Source organism: Rhinatrema bivittatum, chromosome 5 (assembly GCF_901001135.1).
Source record: "Rhinatrema bivittatum chromosome 5, aRhiBiv1.1, whole genome shotgun sequence".
Classification (NCBI taxonomy): domain Eukaryota; kingdom Metazoa; phylum Chordata; class Amphibia; order Gymnophiona; family Rhinatrematidae; genus Rhinatrema; species Rhinatrema bivittatum.
The window spans coordinates 342809389-342822521 of record NC_042619.1 but is presented as its reverse complement, the minus strand read 5'-3'; the positions used below and the strand labels follow the sequence as shown (position 1 = coordinate 342822521).

At 44.7% G+C, this 13133-nt stretch overlaps 1 protein-coding gene across 1 annotated transcript in view; it reads right to left on the bottom strand.

Moving 5' to 3' along the window:
- IPO5 (importin 5) overlaps positions 1–13133 on the bottom strand; it is a 278851-nt gene that overhangs the window by 200503 nt on the left and 65215 nt on the right. Inside the window, exon 9 of the mRNA XM_029604478.1 lies at positions 5553–5640. Coding sequence (XP_029460338.1) covers positions 5553–5640 — 88 coding nt within the window. The remainder of the gene's footprint in view (positions 1–5552; positions 5641–13133) is intronic.

The window sequence follows — 13133 nt, the reverse complement described above, 5'->3', positions numbered from 1 at the left end:
GGCTTGAGACTGCTTTTGTCCAGATTTATGACCCAGTTCCTGAAGCAAGGAGGTCACTTTGTTGATCCCCCGGATCAGCCAGTCATCCGGGTGCACCAGGATTCCCTCTTTTCTCAATGCTGCCGCTACAACCACCATAATCTTGGAAAATGTTCTGGGGGAGGTGGCTAGCCCAAAGAGCAGTGCCCGGAAATGATAATGGTGACCCAGTACCACAAAGCGTAGAAAACATTGGCGTTCTTCACGGATTGGAATATGTAGGTAAGCCTCAGATAGGTCCAGGGAGGTTGAGAACTCTCCCGATTGTACGGCCATTATCACGGAGTGCAGGGTTTCCATGCAGAAATGATTCACACTCAACAGGATAATGCTTGAAGTTCGGAGATGCGCCGGGCTGAGCATATTGCGATCAAGAACACTGTCTTTAAGGTCAGGAGACGTAGAGACAGGGCACTTGTTGGTCTGAAGAAGGACTCGCCTGCTAGGAAGTCTAGTACTAGGTTGAGGTTTAACATTTTTATATACCGACATTCGTTAACATCAAATCGGTTACCATTAAACAAAAATGCAGCCACAGGGGCTTTACAGTAGAACTGATTATGAAACTGGGGAATGGGAAGATCAATAAAAAGGAGCTACTGAGTGGGGGGACTAAGGGGAGGGTGAAATTATAATTAGGAAAGGGAGGTAATACAATACAATACACTGAGGCACTGGCCTCTTTAGTGGTGGTCGGAGTTGTTTGACCCCTTTCAGGAAATGAGACATCAGGATGAGTTGATAGTCTGATACCATCCACGTCGAACCTGAAACAGGCCAGTGCTGCAACTTGGACCTTGAGGGACAACCCCTTCTGCATGCCGTCCTGTAGGAATTCTAGGATCATCGGAATCTTGGCTGTCCTTGGAAGGAGACCACGTTCTTCACACCAAGCTTCGAATACTCTCCAGATCCGTACGTAAGACAAGATGTAGAGAACTTGTGTGCCCGAAGCAGGGTGTCAATCACGGCTTTTGAGTAGTCGTGCTTCTTTAGGCTAGTCCTCTCAAGGGCCATACCGTAAGAGAGAATTGAGCCGAGTCTTCATGGGAGATCGGTCCCTGCAAGGCAGTAGACAGAGGATTCCCTGCCAATAGTCTTCGCATGTCCGCGTACTAGTAGGACTAGTCCCCTGTGGTGTTCTATCGTGTGGATGATCCTGCCCAGTAGTGGCCAGGGTAGGAAGGCGTACAGGAGGCTTTCCTCCGGCCAGGTCTGGACGAGAGCGTCGATTCCTTGAGATTGTGGTTCTCGTCTGCGGTTGAAGAATCTAGGGACCCGGGCATTGAGACAAGTTGCTACTAGGTCCATGGCTGGGAGACCATCGATTTATTATCAGCTGGAAGGCTGTGTCCGCCAGCGACCATTCCCCCGGGTCTAGGCTTTCTCTGCTGAGATAGTCCGCAGAGATGTCTTTTCCTGCGATGTGGGAGGCCCACTCCATGAGGAGGTCTATTTCTAGAGACACCTGCTGGCTCTTGGTTCCTCCCTGTCAGTTAGTGTAAGCAATGGTTGTTGTGTTGTCCGACATGAATGATGGATTCGCCTCGGAGACTATGGCTGAATCGTAGGTAGGCTAGTCTGACCGCTCATGCTTCCAGGTGGTTTATGTTCCATCCCGCCTCATCCTTGTTCCATTGGCCCTGGAGCGTCAGTTCCTGACAGTGGGCTCCCCCCACCCTCGCAGGCTTGCGTCCGTGGTAAGCAAGATCCACTTCGGAGCGGATAGGTTTACGCCTCTGCTTAGGTGTTCTTCTTGTAGCCACCATTGAAGCTGCTCACGAACCTCTGTCGGTAGCTGGAGGCGAATTGAGTAGTTCTGGGACGCTGGATTCCATCGTGATAGTAGGGAACGTTGTAGCAGCCTCACATGGGCCCTTGCCCACAGAACAACTTCCGGAGTTGATGTCATGAGGCAGAGGACTTGAAGGTAGTCCTATACCTTGGGGCAGACATAGGACAACAGTTTTTGTAATTGACCCATCAGCTTCCTTCTCCATGGAGGAGAAAGGTAGACCTTGTTCTGTTTGGTATCGAACCGGAGTCCCAGATATTCTAGTGACTGGGAGGACTGTAGACGGTTGTGTTCACGACCCACTCGAGTTCTTGTAGTAGATTCTTGACTCTGGTGGTCGCGTGGAGACTCTCCTCCGGAGACACTGCCCTGATCAGCCAATCGTCCAAATAAGGATGTACCAGGACTCCTCCTTTTCTCAGTGTTGCCGCCACTACCACCATAATTTTGGTGAAGGTTCTGGGAGCGGTGGCTAGTCCGAAAGGTAGCGCCCTGAATTGATAATGATGGCCCAGTATCGCAAATCGCAGGAAGCACTGGTGATGTTGATAAACCAAGATGTGAAGGTAGGCTTCGGATAGGTCCAGGGAGGTTAAAAATTCTCCTGGTTGTACCGCCATTATAACGGAGCGTAGGGTTTCAATGCGAAAGTGTGGTACCTTCAGGTAATGGTTGACAGTCTTGAGGTCCAGGATGGGCCGGAATATTTTCTTTTTTGGGAACGATAAAATAGGTGGAATAGTGGCCAGTATTTTATTGAAACGTGGGCACCAGGGCTATTGCCTTCAGGCTGAGTAGTCTTGCTAGTGTGGTTTCCACTGCCAGTCTCTTGGAGTGGGAGTGACACTGTGATCTCATAAATTTGTCTGGGGGGATGCTTTGGAATTCCAGAGTATCCCTCTCAAATGATAGTTAGGACCCATTTGTCCGGTTATCTCGACCCATCTTTGGTAGAAGAGGGTAAGTCTGCCCCTTATGTCTTCTTTCTGTGGATGGGGTCTGCGTCTTCTCATTGTGGGGTACGGCCGGGTACTGCCCCTGATCTTGCTCCTCTCTTAATGTGCCTGTTCCGAAAGGACTGACCTTCCTGAAGGACGAGGTGTTTGGGACTGTGTATTCTTGTAAGGTTTAAAGCGCTGTGATCCTCTGCCCTTGGTTCTTCTGGGGAAGGAGCGCTGATATGTTCTTTTGTTCCTGTCTTCAGGTAATCGGGGTACTGGAGATTCGCTCCCGAACAGGAGGGATCCTTTAAAGGGCATTTTTGTGAGGTTCGCCTTGGAAGTTGTGTCAGCCGACCAATTCTGGAGCCATAATTGTCTTCTTGACGCGGTAACACCCTGGATGAGGTGCACACGAGGTCTGCGGTAGCATCGGTGAGGAAGGAGACCGCAGGCTCCATCGCTTCTCCAGGCATGGTTGCATCTCTGGCGAGGATCAAACAGGAACGTGCCACTAAGGCGCAGCAGGAAAAATTTGTAGAGTCATTGCTGATACATCAAAGGACTGCTTAAGGATGGCCTCCAGCCTTCTATCCTGGGCGTCCTTCAGTGCCACTCCTCCCTCCACTGGGATTGTAGTGGATTTTGAGACTGCACAGATCATAGCATCCACTTTGGGTAACGTAGAAGTTCCTTAGCCGTGGGTTCCAGCGGGTATAGGGCTTCTAGAGCCCTCCCCCTTTGAAAGGGGTCTCTGGTGCATTCCATTCTAGGTCAATCAGTTCCTTAATGGGCTCCAACATAGGGAAATATGCCTTTGAGATCTCTTTGCAATCTGATGATTGCAAAGAGATCTCAAAACCTTTAAGAAAAGTTTAAAAAACATGGCTTTTTAAACAACCATTTTTAAGAGACCGGAGAATAGAAAATATACAGGAAGAGGCAAAAGAGCACCAGCATGCAGCACTATTCTCAGAAATGTGCATTATAATAGCCTAACAATTCTATTTCACAACAAACGTAAATGTAAAACACAGAGAATATGAATTTTACCTGGGAATAGTACCTTACTGGTACACCAGGTCATGACCTATATCACTAAACAATTGATTGTCTAACGATATATTGTAACAGAACCTTTTGTGGCACCTGTTAGAATGTACTATAGTACGCACTCACCTACCTTAATTTATGTGCCTACATGTAAACTGTTGCGATGGTATATAACTTAGCGACGGTATAGAAAAGATTTTAAAATACATAAAAAATAGCATGGGGCCTTACGGAGGTACACCAGCATGGGATTCTTATTCGGTTCCGCTGTGGAATCCGTGCCTGGAAGACCCAGTGTCTTTACAGTCTGGGACACTAGTGTTGGTACTTCGTCCTTGTGGAAGAATCGGAGCATGATCCGGTATGGCTCCATCCCTGGGGGAATTTCTCCTTCTTCCAGGGAGTTTGTTTCGTCCTCTGAGGTATCTGGATCCCCAGAGGGGCTCTTGGTTAGGAGAGGCATGTCTCGAAAAGCCGGGAGGTGCTGGGAAGTACTTGAGTTTCCGGCTGGGCTTGAGTCAGGTGGACAGCAGGAGCTGGTTGTGCCTGGACAAAGGTTTGCAGCCCTCTGAAAAATTCCACCCAGGAGAAGATTCCTGGATCTATGTTGATCCAAGGAGTAGTTGTAGTGGTAGCCCCGGAGGAATTTTCCTGTGGGGGCGCTGAGTTGGAGATAATTAGGTCCGGGATGCCATCATCCGTGGTACCGGATCCCTCTCCTGGCTGTAGAGGGTCTTGATTTGGTTCTCCCTGGTTCTGTTCACACTGTTGGCACAGGAGGGATTCCAATCCAGGCTGCGCAAAGGAAGAGTCCCTTGGCTTTCTTGGATGGCGGTGCGATTATTTGTGTGCGTGTAGGGCTTAGGAACTCGCCTGTGCATGGAGTTCTGCGTGCGGATGCGCTTAGTTGTGAGCGGAGGTGCAGAAGTTATGCGCACAAGTTGTGCATGCGGGCAACAGAGTTTGTGCGCGCAGCACAGTTATGCGCCCAGTTGCGTGCGTCGCTGTGCGCACAACTCAGATGTGCGCGCAAACCGTAGTTAAGCACTTGTTAGGGTCTCCAGCCTGCCCCGCGCGTACCGTTGATCGGAAGGGGAAACTGGTGCAGACGATCCTGAAGGCAAGATGGCGACCCCCCCGGGGCCTTCCCAACCAGATTTAAACCTCTGAGGAAGGACAGTATGGCTGTTCGAGCCTTGGAGGCTGGAGACTTAGAAGTGAAGATTTCTACCTTACCTGGTCTCGGCGCTTACCGGTCCGTCTGCCGGGCAGTCTCCAGCTGTGGGGGGAGAGGGAAATACCTTCACCGCCGTGCTCGAATCAGCACCCGCTGCCTTTCAGCCACCCTGGTGGCTAAGTCCACGCCGGGATTCGGCCGTTGGACCAAGGCTCGCCTCTGAGGGATATCGAGAATCGACCTCAGGAAAGTCTCAACAGGGAAAGGTGCCGTTAGGTTTCACCGCAGGAGAATCGGGGCTCTTTTAAGGTAAATTTTCTTTCTTCTTTCTTGCTGTAAATGTAACACTATTCTTGTTTGGGATAGTGTCCGCATCTGCTATGGAGACGGAGGAATACTGAAGAGCTAAGCACACTGCATGGGTATATGTAGGCTGACGTCAGCTTTGAAATTTAACTCCGTCTCACATCTGCTATCAGGAGAGCACAATACCCATTGGTCCTGAGTTCATCTGGCTATACGCTAGGAAATGGATTATTCTTACTCTTACCTATCAAAGTCATCATCTTCAAGCTCATCAGCATTTGCCCAATCTTCATCATCTTCTAAATCAACCATCATTGCCAACATCTGAGGGACTTTATTTAAAAAAAAGAAAAAATGGGGACAGTTTGTTCACTGCACATCTGAGGACAGTATGCCCCACAGTCTTAACACAGGCAACAATGTTTAAAGATTTCTTTTCTTTAAAGATAGGAAAACTAAAAGTAGGCAGGCTATGCCTCAGCACAAGAATCATACCTGATGAGTCAAAATTATGCCAAATGGCACTTGTCTGTTCTGACCTGTGTCAACTAAATTTAAAGACAAACCAAGAAATATGACTGCTATAACAAAGTATGGTGGCAGGTAAGTATCAAAGGAAAATTGGTTCTTACCTAATTTTTGTTCCTGGAGTACCACAGATCAGGCCAGACTCCTGGGGTTTTTGTCTCCTTGCCAACAGATGGAGACAGAATAAAAAGCTTTACCGACACTGCTACTTAATTTAGTGTGCCACCTGCAGTCCATCAGTATGACCTGTACCCAAGTCAAGATGAGAATAATAACAATAACAGACTCAACGAGAAGGGAGGGAGAGCCTCTATGGAAAACTTGTTCTAACAATATTAAGCAGATCACATGCAACCAAGCAAACTGCCATGATGAGTGTGCTTTACTGAATGGGAGAGGTTCTGGACTGATCTGTGGTATTCCAGGAACAAAAATTAGCAGGTAAGAATTTTCCTTTCCTGTTTATTCTACAGATCAGTCCAGACTCCTGGGATGTACCCAAGCTCTCCTATACTGGATGGGAACATAATAGCACAGTTTGCAATATACTCTTCACTAAAACCCACTGAGTCCTGGAGAATATGTGCAATGACTTCCAAATAATGGTCAGACATATTTCTTGTGGAGAAGTTGGCTGACACTTGGCCCATGAGGTTGCATGCTCCTGAGCTAATTGTGTCCTTCAGCCATCTCGCAATTGTAGCCCTGGAAGCCTTACACCCTTTTTCTTGGTCCATCCCAAAACACAAATGTGTGATCCGATCTCCGGAAGCTATTAGTCACCAAGAGAAACCTAAACAACCCCGCCCAACATGCAACACACAAAGTTCCATCATGTGCATCACAGTTGAATCCAAAATCATAAAAGCGGTAAGTTCCAACTGTGAAAGGCTGAAACAACCTTTGGCAGAAATGAAGGTACCAGTTCTGCAAGGACACCCCATTCTCCATAAACTGAAGAAAGGGGTCTCTAAAAGATAATACCTAAAGTTCTAAAATTCTTCTGGCCAAATAGCCAAACCACTAAATCCTTTAGAGTCATCCTCCACAATGGCTTGAACTGAACCTTGCACAACACCCTCATCACCAAATAAAGATTCCATGAGGGACACACCTTCTGCATTGGGGCTGCAAGTGTTTTGCCCTCGAAGAATGAACTACAATCAGATGAGAAGCAAGGGATTCGCCCTGCATCTTACCCTGAAGACACCCTAAAGCTGCCACCTGTACCCAAGGGAATTATAGGCTAGTCCCCTCACTAGACCCTTATGTAAATAGGTCAAGGTATTGGAAATTGAAACCCGAGTAGGCTGTATGCTCTGTTGCACACAAAGCCTCAAAAATCCTCCACACCCTAACATAAGGCAAGGATGTGGATGGCCATCCAGCCAGCAGTAAGGTGGCAATGACATCTTCACAATACTATCCCAAGCAGTTCTTCTCAAAAACAAAGCCGCAAGACAGAAGAGAGCCACCTGATCCACAAATAGGTGACCGAACTTCAACTCACTGTCCACGGCCAAGTTTACTAGGTCTGCAAATCTTGGCAGACATGGCCGTTGTGGAGTCACGAGAATCACTTCCCCTTGATGTCTCTATGCGCCGTAACACCCTGCCCAGCAACGGCCATGGGAGAGAGACGTAAAGAAGAATCCCCAGTGGCCATGGAAACACCAGTGTTGATTCCTTCTGCTCTGAATTCCCACCTGAGTGTGTAAAAGCATGCCACCTTCCATTTTGTCTCAATGCCAGCAAGTCCAAGCGAAGCGTTCTCCATCTGGGCCAAACAAGCATGGCTTCCTCCAACAACTCCCATTCTCCAGGGCTCCAACTTTTGCCTGCTGACAAAATCAAACTACACCTTGTCTACCCCAGCTATTTGAGATGCTGCCAGAATGAACAGGTGCTTCTCTGTCCAGTGAATCAACTACTAAACTGCCTGAGAAACCATCTGACTTTTGGTCTCTCCCTGGCGGTTGATCTAAACCACCGTCTTTGCACTGTCTGACAGAACTCATACTGCCCGACCTTGTAACCGTATCAGAAAGGAAAATAAGGCTAAGCGCACTGCTTATGTTCTTATGTAAAATATTTTCTTATTCAACAGATAATTAAGCTCTATAATTAGTTGCCAGAGGATGTGGTTAAAGCTATTAGTATAGCTACGTTTAAAAAAGGTTTGGACAAATTCCTGGAGGAAAAAAAGTCCAACCATTAAGAAAGTTGCAGAAATCCACTGCTTATTTTTGGGATAAGCAGCTTGGAATCTACCACTTGGGATCCAAACCAGGTGCTTGTGACCTCGTTTGGCCACTGTCGGAAATAGGATACTGGACGATACCCAGTATGGCAAGTCTTATGTTCTTATGAGAAACATCTCGCGATTGCTTGTGTCAAATAGAATCCCTACATACTCCAAGGATTGGGATGGCATTAGATGGTTCTTCCCTAGGTTTACAACCCAGCTCAGAGCCCTCAGCCTATCTAGGATCTGCTGTACCGCCAGATGACAGATATGAGTGTACCAGCACTCTTTCCTTTCAAAGGGATACTGCCACCATCACTTTGGTGAATATATGCGGCACTCTTGCCAAACCGAAATAAAGGGCACAAGTGAAAATGGTTTCCTAGAATCAAACTTCAGGAACTTCTGGTGCTCCTTACTGATTGGGATATGTAGGCACACCTCTGTGAGATCTAGTGACGCCAGGAACTCTCCCTTGCATGCAGCTGCTATGACCAAATGCAGTGTCTCCATATAAAACTGTTGTATTTTGGGGGCCACATTAACCTTTAAATCCAAAATCCATTTATACCGACCTTTTCCCTGTTCTTCTCAGGGAACCAGCCCCATTGCTCTTAACTATCACCAGCAGCCCATCTTGTTGAGAGCCACTACTTGTTTGGTGTGAGTTTTTTTATGTTGGGCGCGCAAATTCTAACACATAGCCATTTTATCACTCCCAAGACTTGCTGGTCTCCCGAGATCCCGGTCCACCCCTCGTAAAAGTGGGCCAACAGCCCCCCTTAAAATCCTTGTTTCATTGTGAAGACTTAGCTCCCCCGGTTCCTTGTCCAGGGGAGCTAAGTTTACTTCAAAAGGACTGGGTCCTGCCCAAGTTTTGCATTTATACTGGCGAAGGGCCTCTGTTCTGCCAATATCTATAGTCTTTCCCCCCCTTCAACTTGTCCTCCAGCAATTTATGTCCCTTGAACTCTCCTAGATGCTTCACCAGCTGCAGTGAATCCTCCCCGAACATGTCCTTGAACAGAAATCCTCCTGAGATTATGACCATACATCTGCAGACTAGTTTGCTAAACCAGAGCAGCCACCCAGCTGAAACTGCTGACAATATAACTCTGGAGGACATCCTAATCCAGTCATTCAAGGCATCTGCCACATAGGCCACCGCTACCTTTATAAAAAAAAAAAAATAAAGACAAAGAAGAGCGACCAAAATGGTGAGGGGTCAGCACTGGAAGATTTATGAGGAGAGGCTGAAGGATCTGAATGTTTACACCCTGGAAGAGAGGAGATATGATATAAACCTTCAGATACCTGAAAGATTTTAATGATGCACAATCAAACTTTTTCCATTGAAAAGAAATCAATAGAACTAGGGGTCATGAAATGAAACTCCAGGGAGGATGACTCAGAACTAATGTAGGAAATATTTCTTCACAGAGAGGGTGGTGAATGTCTGGAATTACCATCCAGAGGAGGTGGTGAAGACAAAAACAGTGAAGGAATTCATAGGGGCATGGGATAAGCACTGTGGATCCCAAAAGGCAAGAGGATGGAAATATATAAAAAAAAGTGCATGGGGGTAACTTGCTGGTGTGGCAGTTGCTATCCTTAACAAATAAGCCTTGATACTTTAATGAAACTCCATCACTGCCCTCTGCTGCAATGGCAGTGGAAAAGGGGAACTGGATTCAGACAGCAACCAATGAGGGCCCCGAATTTTACGGTTTGGGGAACGAACAAACATGGGGGTAAATTTGCTAATGTGGCTTTTATTTCCCTTAATCACTAAGCCTGATACTTTTAATGCAGCTCCATCACTGCTCTCTGCTTCCACAGCAAGGGTTAAGGGAAAGTGGATTCAAACAGCATCCGAGGGCCCTGACTTTTACAGTCTGGGAAACTAATAAGCACGAGGGTAACCTGCTCAGTGCAGCAGATACTGGCATAAGTTTGCTGGGCAGACTAGCTGGATCATTTGGTCCTTTTCTGTCTCATTTCTAAGTTTTTATATAAGCGCTCCGCCTGCTTCAAGGGGGATGAAGAATATGATTGATCAGATACACAATATTAGGAAGGAAAAATACCCAGACGCCTCTGCTGTACTGTGGCCTGTCAGAGGTGAATGAACTCTGAGTGCCTTTCTGAGCATGACTTGCAGAATGTCCCTGAGATAGACCTACTGGCACTAACAGGAAGAGGCCTATTCAATGGCAACATTTACTTCATAATACAATGAAGCTGGGTTCGCATGAAACCAGGATGCAAGCTTTTGTCATACAAATGCATATCTCAACGGACAGGAGCCAGGTGAAAAGAAGATCCTTTTAAGGTTACAGTTTTAATTAAGTCCTGGCGCTAGCAAACGGAATTCAGGCCTATTTCCTATTCAAGCCACAGACTTGCTATCTGTTTACACAACAAAGAATATCAAGAGAAGAACAGAAGAACAGAGTGCATCAAAGCCAGGTTGATAAAGGAACTTTTATGGTGGAAGGGTGGTTTCAGGGAAGACAAGAATATGATTTTTACAAATGAATGAAGGGTGTCCTCACAAGCATTTTCTATACATGATAGATTGTCATGACAACAGCATCATGTGTTTTTGTAAATGAGGTTGTGGGCAGTTACATGATTCTGGAAACTTCGGTAGTGCTGTATTTTGATTATATAAGTCAGGGCATGTCATATATTCATTGAGATGCTAGTTATTACAGATAGAGGGCATATAGCATCTCCCAGGGACACTTGTCTTTGACTCTTCTTTAAAAAGCCAAAATAAACTAAATTTTAAACCTCTTGCTGAGTCGAAGTGTTCTTGTTGCCCTGGCTTTGAGTCCAGAAATTATTGACATTTTGGCACCCCAGGTGGGACTTTAATAGCTGTTGTTATTATAATTATTCTTAGCTGTAGTGTACGTTTGGTGGACAAAAGTATACTAGGTTCTTGAACGTTTAATCTGGCTTTCCGTTCAAAGATAGTGAGTTTCCCAGGTATACTGGAGGGTATCCCGGAGAATTATGAGTTCAGAAAAGATGTTGAATGAAGTTTTAAGCTGCAGGATCCATTTTGTGAGTATGTAACGAGAAAAAAAAAAAAAAAGGAAAAATCTGTAAGTATCAATGTTTTTATTTTATTTGTTGTACAGGGTACATCGGGTTCAGAATATTTTTTGCAAAATGTTCTTTAATATATGTTAGGGAGACAGGACATGAGTTGATGATTTGATTAAAATCCAAATTAAGTTATGCTCTCTTCAGAATGAACAGTTGAAAAAACAGAGGTTTCGGTAGCAACAGGGGTCTTTTGTCCTCAGACCGCATGTTTCTGGCTAGGTAGCAGTTTCAAGTTACACCTGGGAGAGTACGGGAGAGATTTTTTCACTGCAGTACAGTCGCTTCGAAAGGAAGAAGAGGGAATAAGTTAAATTTGGTAAGTGTGAAAGTTATAATTAGTATGATAAGGAGTTGTTATTTAGTGGATTATTCATCAACGTTGGGTTGTTTCTTGTACAGAAAGGTGTTCACAGTTTTAATCTTCTAAAGCAGGCTATAAATGTGGTTACTCTTTGAATCTATTTATATAGGTTAAGATTTTGTGTAAAATGTTTCTTTGTAAAAAAGTTTAGTGATTGTAGTTGAACTTAAATCTGGACATTTGGGAAATGCTGGCAGTGTTAAAGGAATCTTTCAGTTTTATGCTATTTTTCTTTTCCCCTCTCTTGTTTGTTACAATGTATCTTATGTTTACAGTAAACATAGAAACATAGCAATGCTGGCAGAAGGAGAACAAGTGGCTCGTTGGTTTGTCCAGCTAGTTTTAATACATATTTTCTTACCAGGAATGTAGAGATGCTCATATTGGCATCTACGTTTTTAGAATTGTGTTAGTAATGAGGGTTTATTGTGAAGAGATCTTAGTACAATGTGCGGTGGGTTACATTTAGAAAGTATGAAACTGTGTTTATTTAAAGCCCTTCATAATCAGATTTGATTTATCATTGGAAAGGGATGTTTTTTCTTTGGTCAGGTGCATAGGCAGAGAGATAGAAAGGAAAACAATTTATAAATATACCAAAAGAGAGCAATGCCATTTTAATGAAATGATCTGTTTAAGTGCTTTATCACTTAACAAACCTATTCATTGAGTGTAACAGTTGTTTGGCGGGAGAGGAGGTGAACCCCCCCCTTAGGAATGTGTTTGAGAAGAAAGAAAAAAAAAAAAAACATGGGAGTGAGTCACTTTTAAAATGAATTGTACAGTTCTGCTGAGGTAAGAGGTTTGAGTATGTTACAGGATGGGGTGCAAAGGTGATAGAAGAGGGACTAATGAATTGATCTGTTTAATGTGAAAACAGAAATTTGTGTTGAAAGTATGGGGAAAGTGAATATTAGGGATGAGAGATGACGTAATTTTAAAGAGGGAAGAGATTTCTTTTTATGATGATATAGGTAGGTAAGAACGAATATGCAGAAGGCTGTGTGGTGAGAAATTTAGAATGTTTTGGTAGAAGTAGAGAAATAAAAATGTGGGTCAGTTGCATTTAAATCTTTTATCATGGGTTTGCTTTTGAACAATTGTGTGCAGATATGAGCTATTTTAAATTAAACACAGGACAGAAACAAACAGAAGGCACTAATATGTATGAACTTTATGCGGCAGTAAGGATGATAGATATTTCTCAGTTTTGATTATACCTCATTAGATGCTAACTTTTAGAAGAAAGGGAATGAATTAGGTGGTTTATTTTGATGGGAGTTCAGGTATTGACCGTTTGTATTGTGGCCTGGTTAGACGATATGTAAAGGAGAAAGATTGTGAGACGGTGAACAGCAGAGAGTTAAGCAGCAATGCCTATTATCTATTTATGTGCCAGTAAGAAAAACTTTTGGTTAATGCATATTAGTATGTGCCATCCTTTTATTTTGCAGACTTCCAGACTCCTAGCTGATATGTCTGTGCTTTTGGAAATGATTCGTATTTTTATTTAGGGTATTTACAGGATTTGGTAGTATGAACTTTGTGGAACATATGCATATTGGATGGAAATA